General features: G+C 34.0%; 2 protein-coding genes across 3 annotated transcripts; one reads left to right on the forward strand and one right to left on the reverse strand.

Annotated features, from left to right (window-relative positions):
- The first annotated feature begins 8,902 nt into the window (after window positions 1-8,902).
- Window positions 8,903-10,304, forward strand: LOC110894750. Its single transcript, XM_022141983.2, has 3 exons — window positions 8,903-9,207; window positions 9,296-9,370; window positions 10,054-10,304. The coding sequence occupies exons 1-3, from the start codon at window positions 9,043-9,045 to the stop codon at window positions 10,108-10,110; spliced, it is 297 nt and encodes a 98-aa protein (XP_021997675.1). The 5' UTR covers window positions 8,903-9,042; the 3' UTR covers window positions 10,111-10,304.
- Window positions 10,305-11,801: 1,497 nt separating this feature from the next.
- On the reverse strand, window positions 11,802-15,876 carry LOC110894751 (AT-rich interactive domain-containing protein 5). Of its 2 annotated transcripts, none has more exons than XM_022141984.2 (14): window positions 15,610-15,876; window positions 14,479-15,115; window positions 14,256-14,389; window positions 14,138-14,177; window positions 13,983-14,035; window positions 13,743-13,788; window positions 13,502-13,597; window positions 13,327-13,422; window positions 13,161-13,212; window positions 12,994-13,063; window positions 12,820-12,889; window positions 12,666-12,716; window positions 12,469-12,561; window positions 11,802-12,191 (listed from the first exon to the last, which is right to left on the reverse strand). In XM_022141984.2, the coding sequence occupies exons 2-14, from the start codon at window positions 15,106-15,108 to the stop codon at window positions 12,087-12,089; spliced, it is 1,536 nt and encodes a 511-aa protein (XP_021997676.1). In that variant the 5' UTR covers window positions 15,109-15,115; window positions 15,610-15,876; the 3' UTR covers window positions 11,802-12,086. The 2 variants fall into 2 exon arrangements, with proteins under 2 accessions (XP_021997676.1, XP_021997679.1); XM_022141987.2 differs by having other exon boundaries at window positions 11,840-12,191; window positions 12,489-12,561.
- Window positions 15,877-16,188: the final 312 nt, after the last annotated feature.

The following is a 16,188-nucleotide window of genomic DNA, read 5'->3' on the forward strand; positions in this document are numbered from 1 at the left end:
GCTATGATTTATTTCAAAAACATGAATGATAAGTGAAAATGTCAAAAAAAAAAACAAAAAAAAAAACAAAGAAATAGAAATACCTGCAAATATGACACTATATAAGTGATAATAGCCCCATGTTCAATAAGTTTGTTTGCTATACATGTCATGTGCCAATATTACCTATCCTAGGTGGCATTCTTCCTTCTGCAGGGAGTATCGACTGCAACATTCACTGAAGTTGATTAACTACTGACTAATATTATTCCCTTCAAGCATCATGAACATTTATAAAAACAAAAAATGATAATTTTAGAAATATGCAAAACAAAAAAACTACCTCCTCTAATCCAATTTACCACAACATAAAGTGCTCTAATCTAAATATCTAACAAAGCCAATACACAATATAGAAATTATCAATAAGATACCTTAAAAACAACTTCCATCGCATCCGATACTATCTTATAATAATAACAACACTATAGTAAAAGAGATATATCAATTAAGGATTTATATAATTTAATAAATGACTACTTAACATATAGATTAAACTTTCAACTAATAACAAATGAGCGGTTAAAAGCACAATTAAGAGATGCAAAAAATGTAATAAATTGAAATTGAAAACCATAACGAATGTCATAAACCAAAAAAACCATATAAAATGTTGATATCTACCATATGAAAGGCAAAACACATGACCTAAATGTCATATAACTAATGACTACACCTAACGTAAGGTACAACCAGTTCAACACTCAACACCTGCTCATTTTCATCAAAAGAATAATGAACCCTGTCAAGGACGTTAATTCGAGTTGTTTTCATAAACTTCTTCCACCTGGTTAACGCGTATCGAAAACCTCCGTCGGTTTTTCTTTCACGTCTGGTACCGTTAGTAAATTGTTGTGGGGGATCTAGATGCATAAGCCTAACGGTGATATCTTTCAAACCTTCATCAAGTCTAGCCATCCGTGATACAGGATCAGCAATCCTTTGTATTGTTGTAAAAAATAAAATTAATAATAAATATGAAACTAAAAGAAGAATGTTTATTAAGTAACAAAAAATAGTAACACTTGTTTTTTAGTGGTTTGTAAAATGATATTAAAACTTACAAAATAACGTTCACAAGCAGTACGAACAAAACGACGAACACCACCAGGTATTTGTTCATCAACTTCATTTTCAGCATCGATAGGTGCAACGTCAGCCTGCAAAATAAATATATAACATGTATTAAATTAACATATATAAAATATATATTTAAGTACCAAAATGTAACTTACCTCATCGACATCTACATCAGGAAAATTCATTTCAACACCATTTTTTCCAAAAATTTTTAAATGGAAAAAATTACCAAAAGCTTTCGTAAATAACAAAAAACAACCAGCCTTCAACTGTAACTGATTGACAATTACGTCAATACCAACAGTAAAACCGACTTTACCGTCAGACGTTTCAATGACAACGTTAAACGTTTTGTTATCTAAAAGTACAGTAGAGATTACATCATTTGATGAATAATCATAATATTTTGGCAGGATACATTCAGGAATGACCTGTGAGAATAATAAAAAAAAAAGAAAAAAACAAATTAGTTTTAATATAAGTAAATTAATACATCAACACATTAAGAAAAATAAAAAATAGAATTTATCTTACATAAAAATTAGATGATGGAGGGAGCAGATACGTCCAGAAAGAGCCACGACTAACCCCATCAACGAAATATGTTAATTTAAACGTAGTACAAATTAAATACTACCAAACAGCCTTTGGTTAGTCGCAAATGTTCTACAACATTGGACCAACCATGAAAAAAGAATAACTTTCCTTTAGCAGCGTTTAAAGATACATTAAATAATCGGCCATCTTCAATGTGTATAATAACATTTGTAGGGCCTTTATCTACACCCCACAATTTGACCGCAACATAATCTGGAATGGACTAATAAAATAAAAAATTGCAAAGTTAATTATAATTACAATGAAAATATATAAACTATTCAATAATAATAAACTGTATTTAATAATAAGAAAAATAAAATAACAAAAATAACTTATGTAATCATTTATCATTTACCAGAATAACTTCATCTACTACATTCATTAGCCTACAGAACCAGGGTCCTCTGAAACTGATTAAAAAAAATTCGATGTTAATAAAGTGTAACATGTTAATGTTAGTGTGATAAAAAAAAACCAAAAAAACATGAAAAAAAAACACAGATACTACATATGAAATGTTACATAAACTAACAAAATGAACAAAAAATACCTTGATGAACTTTCTGCCATATGAAATATCTAAAAAAACAGGTTACATAAACAAACCACATCAGATGAATGATTTAAAAAATTATAAATAACAACATAAAAAACAATGTGAACGACATGTTATAATAACAATCTATATATAACAAACCTCATCAAAAGTATCTTTTATTAAGAAATCTATATTAAATGGAGGCAACCGATGATATAACCATTATGATACATCATAATAAAAAATCGTGTAGAGGGATACCATTATTAAAGAAGGAATTTAAGAAAAACAACTTACAGATTTGTAGAGGGATATGTGAAATTCAGAAATCGATTCAATAAGTTTCAAATGTAGATGAAGACGGTGAAGAATGTAAAAGCATCTATATATGTAGATCCACTAAAGAACATCATTGTTATATGGAAACCGATGGTATTCTTGGAAGAAGATTGGAGTGAAGATCAAGAGTTATTTGGAACCATACCTACAAAGGAAGTAACTATATTTTTTAAATAATATAACAGCAACCTAATTATAGAAAAAATGTCTAATTAAAGAAACATATTTATATTATCAAATTCATAAATTAAGCATAAAAACATTACTCTGTTTATAGAAAAAAACGGTTTTAAAAAAGAAATTAAATTTCATAAATTAAGTAAACTGCAATAAAATCAATATCAATTAAAATAAATTAAATAAATTATTAATTAAAAAAAACCATAACACAAAAAACAATCAAAATATATTATTAATTAAAAAATCTAAACAGAAAGCCTAAATATAAAATTATATATAATAAACTTTAAAAAATAATATGGTGGGATTAAAAGTATAAGATTTAACTAACCTCTGTTGCTTGACGAATGGTGGGATTCAGCTCGTTATGACGGAGTTAGGGATTCACATGAAAAAAAAAAATCAACAAAAATTAGTAACTTCGATAAATATGATCGGATCTACAGAAATCAATAAAAATCAAAAAGTTTATTTTGTTTGAAAGAAAAATCAACAAAAACCTCTGATCAACAAAGAACAATAACTTAGACAACATCACTGACAGCTCGACAACATTACATACACTCCATCAGCAAAACCATTGACTATTACAGACCATACGAAAGAAAAAGTACAAAGGAATTAAACACCTAATAGGCTACAAACAACAGTAACATCAACAAATAACAATACATGAACAAATAACAATACATGAACAAAGATTTTAATACCCTAAATAACAGAAAAAAAAATAAACCAAACATCAAAATGGACAATTAGAGACCATGAAAAAGAAATTGTACAATTGAGTTAAAACCCTAATCGGCTATGAAAATCAGTAACATCAACAACTCACAATAAATGGACAAAGAATTTAAAACCAAAAATCACAAAAAAAAAAAATTGTTCAACATCGACCACATACACAACTCTAAGAAACGAACAATCTAACAAAGCCATTGAAACTGAAAATCAAATAAAAAAAACGAAATAGTATATAACTGATGGGTTTATCGGAATCAAGCATAAATACCGTCTATGAATACCAGCACGGTAAGGCTCAAACAAAGGTCTCAAGCTATCATAGCTGCACCATAGGTTGCAAGCATATAAAAATGCACCTGCCATCCTCTATGATGCCATGTCAAACAATGATCAGACCTAGAACATCATCGCCAACTAAAATAGCGAAGGCAACAGTCAACGGTTTAATCAGTTTAAGAGAAAAAGAAAGGACCAAGCCAGAAGCCACCAAAGCTGCAATAGGGGTTGTAGGTGCTAACCTGCCATCCTCCATATCTGCCATGCCATGGCGACGTATTGGCTTTATTTTGTTCAACATCAACGACATACACATCTCTAAGAAACGAACAATCTAGCAAATACATTGAAACTGAAAATCAAATAAAAAACGAAATAGTATATAACTAATGTATTTATCGGAATCAAGATTGAATACCGTCGATGAATACCAGCACGGTAAGGCTCAGACAAAGGTCTCAAGCTATCATGGCTGCACCATAGGTTGCAAGCATATAAAAATGCACCTGCCATCCTCTATGATCCAACGTCAAACAATGATCTGACCTACAACATCATCGCCAACTAAAATAGCAAAGGCAACAGTCAACAGATTAATCAGGTTAAGAGAAAACGAAAGGACCAAGCCAGAAGCCACCAAGGCTGCAATAGGGGTTGTAGGTGCTTGCACCTGCCATCCTCCATATCTGCCACGCCATGGCGACAGATTGGCTTTATTTTGATAATTCATCACAGCCTCTGTGTAACAACCGTCCATTTAAACCAACCACAGCCAAACAGAATTTTCCGATTAAAGCCTTCAATAACCTTTTATATCCTCCTAAATCTTAAAATCTGCATATTCGGAACCAGATCAAAAGTTAAACCTGATCTAATAACTTGTAATGCACATTTTATTTTTTAAAACCGCGTTTAACACGAGACCAGCCAGTGATGTGATCCTTCATGTTCACAACATCCAAAAACTGGCCATAGATACTGAAATACTCTTTTAGACGCGCTTCATTTGTCTCCCATTATATCCCACAAAAAAACTTGAACTTGCCCATATCAGATTGCATTTTGTAAACCCCAACTTAAACCAGAATTACAAACAATATTCACGTTTCATTCAGTTTAAATGTGGGTCAAGATAATCAACACTATTAAACCGATATACCCCTGATTATAATTTATGACATAGATTTAGAGATTATCGAATAAAAAAAAACGAAATCTTATGTAACTGATGGGGTTATCGGAATGAAGCATGAATAACGTCGATGAAGAAAGTTAACTAAATAGATTGGTTATACCTCTTCACAAAATCACCGATTTGATGCGGCCGATGTGATTTCTGGCAAAATTAGCCATATGAAAACATATAATCGATCATGAAATACTATAATTAAATAGTACCATATACGATCTGACTTCAAATCCGATGAGTCTAGAACAAAATTATTGGATCGATTATAGTTCCTGTGTTCGACGTCTTCGTTCAGAGAGGAAAAAGAGAGAGAGTCCGATTTAGGGTTTTGAGAGGAGAGAGAAGGTTTAAGCGTAAATGAGAAGACTTGGTTCAATCATCAACTATGAGGTGTGCCACATAGATGCTGACATGGCTTGCTGAGTTGGCTTGCACCATTGGGTGACATGTGTCCCCCAATGGTTTGCTTTATTATATATATAGATATAGATTATATTATATTTATTGACACACTTTGCTTTAAAAATGTATAGTTCATGAAACACGTCGAGTTCCGGTCCATCTCAACTCGTGTGATTAAACAAATAAAGTGAACACGTACCGATCCACTTTTGAGCATATTTTTATAGTTTTATTATATACCTAAACAATTTTTAATAGTTTTTGAATTGTTTTTCCTTTTTATAGTATTTGTTTTTTTGGATTTGGATAACAAACTATATACACATATAACCCTTTTTGATAATTTTATTTACCTCTAACAACTTGTTTTCGTTATCTTTATATAAAATTTATTTAAAATATAATTGTATTCCAAATAAAACATTTTTGTAGGAACAAAGCAAACTATGTACCTTTTTTTGTTATAGTGTCGCATATGTGATAGTTTGGTACAAAAATATACGCTCACTGTCTTTTTTACAAGACAACCTGCCGCGTAGCGCGAGTGTCTCACCTAGTTATAGACATTTCACTATTTTTGTAACGATGCACAAACTAAATCTGTTAATGGAGACTCAAATGACAAAAAGTTGCAACCATGGAAAAGTTAAGGACTCAAGGTATAATTTTATGTAAACCTAACGGATGCAAGTTGTAATGTACTCAAACATAAAACATAGAAAACCTTAAATAAACCTTAAATATGAGGAATGGTATATGTACCAAGTATTACTTGTGTTATACTTCATATATTTTATTCTAAATTCTCTTAGTCAAAATACAACATAAATAAATAAATAGAATAGAATAATAGATTTTAAACTCTACTTAAAACTACATTATTTATAATAAGTGGTCAGATTCTTTAGTGTTTTGCTGTAGGAATTCGGTCAATATTGATACAGTTCATTATGGTATCAGCACTCGAAAGAAATCGATCGAAACAATAAAAACTAATACCAATATCAATGTTAGTACCAATATTAAGCTGGTATTGATTTAATTGTCACGATAGCAAGAGTCGCTATAATCTAATATAATTTTTTGCTGTTTATGATAGTTTTTTTATGTTGTTTTGACTGAAAATTATTATTTTATAACTTATTATTATTATACATCTTAAATTGGAATTGGAATGTAGGTGATTTTTTCAAATGCACTCCCTAGACTTTTCATAAGCATCCCAAGCTTTTACATATTGCAATTTAAGTTACTGTAATGGCTTCTTCATAAGCACCAACAAGCTTTTACATACTGCAATGTAAGTTTGTTGACTTTACTAGCCTCAAAATTTCATAAAATGACAGATTTATTCCTAGACTACTACTACTACATATTACAACTTTTACAAATTAAACACTCAAGTTTGTAATATTTTAAGTTTGTTACTATACCATATATGATAGTGTTATTGGATTTTATCATCCTAAACTATTGGCTATTGGCCGCTGCCACCCCCAACCATCACTTTGACGTCCGTCACCCCCAAGTTAACATTTAGAGTGTTTTGTCACCGGATCGTTAACTGATCGCTAATTTTTTATCATGTTACTATACTTTTGGGGGTGTCATAGGGATCTTAAGAAGGTTTTAGGGATCTTAGGACACCCCAAATGTATAATAACAGGATCAAAAGTTAGTGATCAATTAACGACGTGGTGACAAAACACACTAAGTGTTAAGTTGGGGGTGGCGAGCGTCAAAGTGTTAGTAGGGAGTGGCAGTGGCCAATAGGCAATAGTTAGAGGTAATAAAATCCAATAACCTTATATAATATACGTTTTTAAGCTATTATTTTCTTCGGTAATTTTCATAGGCTAATTAATTTTTAAAAATATTTATTTGAGTTTACCCCTTTCGTTCCTTTATTTAAAAAAAAACTAACTTTACGTGCGTATTTTTATGTACGCGTCGGTACAGATTTGGGTTTGTTTACGTTTAGACGTAAACTTTTTTATGGAAATGAATCAGCTCAAATATAATACATTTCGTACTTATTTTATGTACGTTTCTATTTGGTATATGTTTTGACGTAAATTTTGTACCAAACCGAGCGTAGTTAAATATTATACATTTTCACCTGATGGTACAAATTCGGGTTAATCTACATTTCGACCACTAGCAATGCAAGATATGTAAAATTACAACTATATTATAACTATCATATATCTATATTAAAAACCATAGTCGTTGATGTTTACACTTCGTGACTTTGGTCATTTCACTTTGCAAAACACTCATGGTTGCCCTTGATGTGAACGCGTTTTCTTTTTTCCTTTTGTGGTTTCTATATTTTTAAAGCTATAATAAGCCCTATTGATTACACGTGTTAGTTATTTCTCTATACGTACTCTATGTTTATTTGATACGCTACGTTATAAGTTATAACCGTGGTATAAATTTGATTTACTTTACCTTTTTCATTCAATCGAAAAGCTTATATAGGTTATATTGACTTAAACCAAGTATGTTGAAACATTCATTTTCATATGGTTAATGCATGACGTAACGCTTAGACTGATCTATTTAAATAACATCATAATTATTTTTACAATTTTATTACTTACTATTTTAGGGGCTGTTTGGCTAAGCTTATTGGAATGACTTATTTACTTATTTGCTTATTTGAAAAGCAAATAAGTCATAATGGAATGACTTAGGGCCTGTTTGGTTGGCTCTGAATGAAACCATTCAGAGGTCCACCTCTGATTCGGTCAGATGTGAAGGTGTTTGGTTCATTAAGACATCACCTCTGAATGGGTTCCATTCAGTCTGCTAGTTACCACATCTGAATGAAACATTGGACTTGTATGCCCTTTGCCCCCATCTCCTTCACGAGTTCTCCACAGCCTCATCTCCTCTCCTCTCCACTCCTCCACAATCACCGGCCTCCTCCTCCACAGCCGCCATCACCGTCCCGCCGTCGTCCCCGGTTGCACATCAGCGGAGAAGAAGAAGAAGAAGAAGGGGGGCGGGGGGTTGTCGGCTGAACAAAATCACCACCGCCACCGCTGTGAGAGGCGGCGGCTCCACCTGCCGTCGCAGGAGATCATCGGAGAGGGGGGGTTTAAGAGGTGAGGGTTGGATGTTTGGGTGAGGGGTTGATTTCTTTGTGTTTGATTTAAGTTATGTATGTGTGTATATGTAGAGGAAAAAGAAGGTTTTGAGAGGAAGGAGATGAAGAATATGAGAGTCTGCACCTTTTGTTTAGATGGGTAAAAATGTATTTTCACACGGTCATTCAGATGTGCAACCAAACAGCAGTTCACTGGTTCAGAGCCTCTTAACCTTTCAGAGCCTCTTATTCATTCAACACTTATTGGTTCAGATGTTGCCAAACAGCCCCTTATTTACTTATTTCTCTCACATAATAAGCTAACCCAAACACCTTTTAACTTTTCAAAAAGTAAATAAGTAAATAAGTCACTAAAATAAGCTTAGCCAAACACCCCTTACACTTGCAAAATTAATTAATTTTGTGAAAGCTCCGAATAACACGACCCGACGAAACTCCTGCAAGAAGTCGGTTACCTTCACAAGACAATAACCTGAATGTTCATTCTTCCACTCCAAAACAGAAACCCTAGATCAACCACCTCTCAAAACCCTAACAACAATGGCTACCGGTTGGAAGAAATCATTAGGTAATATCCGTTCCGCCGTCGGAAATGCAATGGGCGGTCTTCGAGGCGGAAGCAACCTCGCATCCTGGGTGGTTGCCGGAACCCTAGCATACTTTTTGTGGATCAAACCGTCACAAGAGCTCAAACGAGAACAAGAAGTACCGCTTTTTAACTCTAATATTATTCGGAATGTTGTGAGATTGATTGATTGTGATTGTTTGTTTGATTGTTTTGTTTTTGTTGCAGGAGAGAGCTGCAATTGCGGCAGCGTCTGATCGGTATCGGTATGTTGAGAAAGTGAAACCGGTTCCGGATCTTCAGGTTCGATTTTGCCCTAATTTTGATGATCATGTGCATATTTTACCTGAAGAATATTAAAATTGAGTCGATTTGATGACATTTAACTGATTTCGGTATCAAAAGCTGCTGTTAATCCGAATTTGTTTGTGAAATAGACGATTCAGTTAGTGTTGTTGATTTTGTATAGATAGAGTGCGGTTATTAACTGAAAATCCGGTACTCATTTTGTTTGGTCGGTATGGTACCGGTTCACATGGTTGCCAATAGCGGCTATAGCGCGCTACTAAGCATATAGGTCATATGTCGCTATATGGTATATAACGATAAATAACAACGTTTTTATTTTTATTTTATTTTTTCATCTCCACTACTCGATGCCTCAGGTTTGGTCTTATAACATGTATTTTTCCGTATTTTTCTCATTTTCGTTGCTCGATAACATGTATTTTTCTGTTTCGCTATCTTATCTCGCTATGTAGCATATGGGTAGCTTGTCGCTCCTATTGACAACTACGCCGGTTCGGTAGTATTCGGTAAAAAATGCTTATCCCTAATTGAGTGGATTTGATAACAATTAAGTGATTTATGTATTTAAAACTGCTTTTGATTCGGATTTGGTTATGAAATGGATGATTTGATTACTGCTGTTAATTTTGCATGGATAGAGTTAAGTTATTAACTGAATTTAATGTTTGATTGTGTAGGAAACAGGGCTAATTTATGGGAACAAAACTAAAAGTAATAATAATACTGAAAAGTGAAGGAGGCATTTCTGGAAGAGGTTTGTAGTATACGGTGGTTATGAAACTTAATTATGGTGTTAAATTTTATAAAGTTTTTGGAGAGAAAAGTTTATAGTTATTCAGTTTGCAGATAAGTTCTGCATTGTAATAATGTTCATGTATGAGTACCAAATTTATACATATGAAATGGTAATTGTTTATTCTACTGTGTATGAGGTAGCTTGATTGAGCAGTATTCTATAAATTATTATTCATTTTGGTGGCTTTGTATTTCTGCACCTGAACTATTGAATTGTTGATTCACTAATAATCACTCTTTTTTTGTGGGAAGATGAAATGAATGCATTTGTGTAGTATCAAAGATGAGTTAGGGGCTGTTTGGCAACATCTGAATGGTCAAGTGCTAAATTAGTAAGAGGTCTGAACTATTAAGTGCTGAACCAGTAGGCCTGAACCATTAAGAGCCTGTATAATGCTTAACCGTTTAGAGGCAAATGTCTGACCAATTCAGATTAGAGGTCTTGACCATTCAAACTCTCTATAAATCTTAATCATTCAGAGGCAAATGTCTGAACCATTCAAACATCTGCTCGTGAAACAAACAGTCTGAACCATTAAGTGCTGAACCAGTAAGAGATCTGAACCATTAAGAGCTCCATTAAGAAGTAAACAAAGAGCCCCTTAGAAGTTTAGTTCTATATATGCACAAACATGCACTTATGCATAATTATAACCACATACAAACGGGTTTTAAAAAGCACGCCTAGGTGCGAGGCGCGCTTTTTACAAAAAGCCCCCAAAAGCACAATTTTGGGTGGTTTTTTAGGCCTGAGACGCGTGCCTCATGCACATAGGCTGTTTCTATGCTGTTTTTAAATATCAAACTGTTGTACAATAGGTTTTTGGCATGTACTTATAGGTAAAATCATATATAAACTTTATTTATAGCTATATTTTGGATAAGGGATGCTAAAAACCTATGGGGTTTATATAAAAAAATATATAAATCACTTTGCGCCTTGGGTACGAAAAGCCCGCAACTTTTGTGCTTTGCGCTTCGCGTCTCGGTTTTAGACCTCGTCGCTTTTGTGCGCCTCACTTTTTAAAACCAATCATACAGATGTATATGAATCCTCTATATAAGAATCGATAGTCATTTGGATATCTTAACAAATCGACCAAACGTATTGAACTGCCATACTGTTTTAGTTCTTGTTGTAGCAGAGGGCTGTTCTGGTTTCATCATCAGATAATACTGGTTTGGTCATCAGGCTGGTCAATGTTCAAATTAGTCAAAGTATTAAGTTTAGGAAGTTTTACTTGTGCTCCTGGTCTCCTACTACATGTACAAGTAAAACCTAAAGAAAAAAAAACAGAAAAAATTCAGAGAAATGAGAATTGGGCTGTTAGTTGATGAAAATAAAACATAAGAAAACAGGTGGGGATAGCCCTCTTCATGTGTGGCGCCCTCCTATATACATCACGAGCGCCACGAGTTCATGGGGCGCATCTTTTTGTGTATAAAATCTTTTTTAATGTATATTTACTACTACTATTTATAGAGATTGTAAAATGAGATACAATGTCATTGAAGTGTATTAAACATTTAATAGTATGGTCATTGCGTTTTTCATCGCATTACCGCCAAGTTCTTGCAAAATGTTATATACCTGTACCGTCAGTTTATCGAAACAAATTCCATGATCACATACTGAAAACAGCAATAACTAAATACATGAAACACAAGTGAAGCAACAAAACTATACCAAAAACTTGCCCACTGATATTACAAATCAGGCCATAAAAGGCCATAACTTACGGGCAACTGTGAACTGAAACGGTGTATCAGGTCAAACTGTAACTACTTAACTGTAACTACTTTACTGTAAACCATACACAACAAAGACCGTTTTTTAATCATAATTAACACTAAATATTTGCTTGCTACCACTTTCAATGTCCTAATTACTGACAAGTAAAAAGGGTAAGGAAGTTTAGATGTTTGACTGCTCAAAAGGCACACGAACCAAAAGCCGTCCATGTAAGCTCACAACCGCAGATGTGCGAAGCGGATCGATTCTTGATGGTAGGCTAATCACCTATAATATCATAGCCAAACATCAATTAATTATCAACAAACCATCACTTAAATGTGGCACTTTTAACCCGTTAACACAAATGGCTCCGATTTGGGTCATGTTTTATCTCAAACCTTTAGGATCCAGATGCGGAAAACCAAACCTTTGGACGAAAGTCGCAAAACTGGCCAAACCTCATGGACGAAAATGGCATTTTACTCAACATATAAATGCACAACAACTTCCATAAGAAATAATTCAGCTTTGTTTTATTAAATGTTTTACTCAATCAACAAACCTTTTTGAAAGGTGTAATACCCCATGGATTGTCAGGTTGCTCAGGTTGACCTGTGATGACAACGCGTCCAGCGGGATCTGACTGGACACGCACCTGAATCCATCAGAAAACAAAGATGTATACTCGATTCTTAGCCAGAGATTCAGCAAATCGGTAATTTAAAATGAAAACAAAAGAGTCACAAGTTAGTCTCTTACCTCTTCTCGCAGAAGCCCGGGAACTAGGGCATACACCTCAAAACAATCTTTCTGTTTCCACGATAAAAAAAATAGTCAACTTTGACATCTAGTACTTGAAAAAGTCAAAATGCATGTCATAAATGTTACTGGTTTGATAATTGATAATACTTACTGTTACTAGCACGTTTATTTTAACCCAATTAGCAGGAGGACCGACATCAGCAATTGTTGTGACAACTCCTCTTTAAGAAAAATGACACACAAATAAAAGAATTTGAATAAATGAAATGAAAATGGCGATGCAAATATAAAATTAAACGAAAAAACATAATTGATCGTTAACTACCTAGATGTTTCTATTCGTGCCGCTTTCATAGAATGCTCCATTTCACTTGGTCTCTTTTGTTTTAATGACCCTATATGTGATCATTACTCAATTAAGAAAACACAATTTATTGATGTATAATGTTATTATTATATGTATTACTATATACTTTGACAAGAGGACATTACCGATGCTTTTAAGACTTTTTTCACGCCTCTGTGGACTGTTGGAATTCTTCTCCTAAAAAAAGAAAAACAATAAGTCAATTCATCATTGCAAGATTTCTTTATTATGTTTTTGTCACTTGTAGAGTAGTAAAATGACAAAATGCCCCTGAACGATTGCCTTACTAACCTCACCAAAACCTAAGAGACGTTGAGCATGCCAACCTTGCATGGCTCGAGCTGCAGCATCCCTCCGGGCCCTACCTGGTGTCTGATGACCATTCGCCTGCACAACCCATTTATAAATTTATATTTGGACTCAAAACAAAAATACATATATAAAATCTGAAACTTAATCAACAAACCTCATTATCAACAATAGGGGCCTCGGGGAAGACGGTTGAAAGAGGGAATTCAAGCTCACCAACCTGGAGCTTATGCCTTTCGTATTCAAGAAGTGCCTATAAATAAACAAAATATTTATTGCAACTAGTGATTAAGAAATTAATAACACAGGGCCTGTGACACCTTAAACTATATTAACTTATCAAAGTAGCTACATATCACATATGTGATATGTATATCCACCAAAGACAGCATGACTACCTTTTCATAGAACTGGCGGAATGTCCACGAAACGGTTGTGCAAGTCCTTCAGAATATAAACCATACAGGATTAGTAGCATGATAATCACATACAAATATCTTTTTTGTACAGGTTAGAGAAGACACTGAAATGTGACACGAACACAGATTTGGAGGAATGAATGAATGACCATTATCTCCTATTTTTTTTTTTAATAAAACACTAGATGATATTGAATAATAAACTCATGTTCTTCTTACTTTGGTGGATGGAAAGATTCTCCTACTTGTCGCCACAACTTTGACACAGTTACCTGAAGAGAGATCGAACGTTGAATACTGTTAAACTGCGCCCGTTTTTTTTTTTTTTTTTAAGATTTAGCTCACGATTATTGGAAGAAGGAAAAAAGGTATACCTGGTCGTATCCACCCAATTTGATAACAGACCTCCACAACCTATCAGAAAAGCACAAAAATAAAATGAGTCTTCACCCAAACATCAAAATATCATGATATGGGAATCAATAGGCTTACTTTAGGCAATTTAACGGCTGTTGATAAAACTTTGGAGGCTTAAATTCCAAGCCTTTCTCCTTATACACGGCTTCTACCTCTTTCATAAATGCTTCTTGATCCTCTTCAGTCCCTGATTCATATCCCTCATCCATCTAATAGCAACATATCAAATTGTTAATAATTAAAATAGCTAAAGGTCCTCTAAAGAAGTCGATTAAAAAAATTTCGAATGTAACATTACCTTTGTTTCCTCTAGGTCGTTCTTCAATGTCTCTGTAGTATGACCCTCAGCTTTATTAGGTAAATATGCCACATGTTCTTGATGTTCTTCATTATTGTTACTCTCTAGCATCTTCATAGAACCGTCAAGATCATCATCCATATATGTAGCATTGTTCTGACTATCCTCAACCTTATCATCACCCATTGGTGAAGCATCTTTCTTACTATCATGAGCCTCATCCACAGGCAATTCCTGCTCGATTTTGTTAGCTTGTATCTTCTCTTCATCTTGCTCAGTTTCATTTGGGCCTGTGTTAGCTTGCATCTCCTCTTCGTCTTGTTCGAATTCATTTGGGCCCGTGTTAGTTTGCATCTCCTCTCCATCTTGCTCGGTTTCATTTGGGCCTGAGGTGGCTTGCACCTCATCTTCGTCTTGCTTGGTTTCATTTGGGCCTGTGTTAGCTTGCATCTCCTCTTCATCTTGCTCAATTTTATTTGGGCTTGTGTTAACTAAACCAGAAGACTCTTCTGGTTTGCCTTCTACATATTCCACACTTGTCTTGTCTTCTCCAACACACTCTTCACCACTTAGTTCTTCATCTTCTAGAAACTTTCCAGCATCCTCCATCTCAACTTCTTTCTGATCCATTAAAACTCTACAACAGAGTATTTCAAATACATTCATAAGTAAATTTCCATAAATTTCAAATACAAACCATAGCTTACTACAGTAAAAAAGCACACAAAATCAGCGTGTCAAAACAGTAAGTCATGACAAGAACAGCATTATGACGAAATAATTTCGTTATCAATGTGATCCTATAGGTTTTAGACAGCTATTAGAAACAAAATTCTACAACAAAACAGGAGGAATCTAAATTGACAACAAATTACAAAAGCTATTGAGGCTACATTGCGTGTGTTATGAAGCGAATAAGCTAGGGTTTGTTCTAACAAATTTTGAACTAATAAAAAATTCATACACAGAAACCCTAACTTCCTACCGTCAAAAACGCACAAAATCAGCTTCTGAAAACTGTAATTCATGACAAAAACAGCATCGATGTGATCCTATAGCTTCTAGAAACAAAATTATACAACGAAACAGGAGGAATCCAATCTCGAAAGAAATTGAGGTTGATAAACTTACATTGCGTGGGTTATGAAGCGAATAAGTTATCTAGGGTTTGTTGTTAATAATAATAAATAAAGAATAGGTTATCCAGGGTTGTGTTGAGGAAGAGAGTGAGAGGAGAGGGAGCACGGCGGAGGTGGTGGTGGTGGTGGCAGTGGTGTGTCTGGCTGTCTGCTGTCTCCTGCTGTTGCGGTTTGTTCGTCAAAATCAGAGAATGAGTCTTCCTGTGTGTACCACGTGGATAGAGTTTGTTACCTGTGAAATGTCTAAATTGCCCCCACCGATGTTTTTGTTTACTTTTCTTCCGTATTATACGTGTGTGACTTGTAATTTTTTTTTTTTTTTTTTTTTTTTTTTGGAGTGAAAATTTTTCTTTTATACCATTCGACATGAAAAAGGGCAATTACAAAGCAATGGCAGGTAGTCGGGCAACAAGTTGCGCCGCCACCCCCTTTTGAATAGAAAAACCAATTCTACTAAATACAAAGTTTGAAACCTTTAGCGACTTGTAATGATTTTAGAGAAATGTAAATGCATCTTGGTTAGTTTTGTCTTTTTCTTGTTTTTTAGGAACTTCTTTTTATTCAACAGACG

This window comes from Helianthus annuus, chromosome 12 (genome assembly GCF_002127325.2).
Source record: "Helianthus annuus cultivar XRQ/B chromosome 12, HanXRQr2.0-SUNRISE, whole genome shotgun sequence".
NCBI lineage: Eukaryota > Viridiplantae > Streptophyta > Magnoliopsida > Asterales > Asteraceae > Helianthus > Helianthus annuus.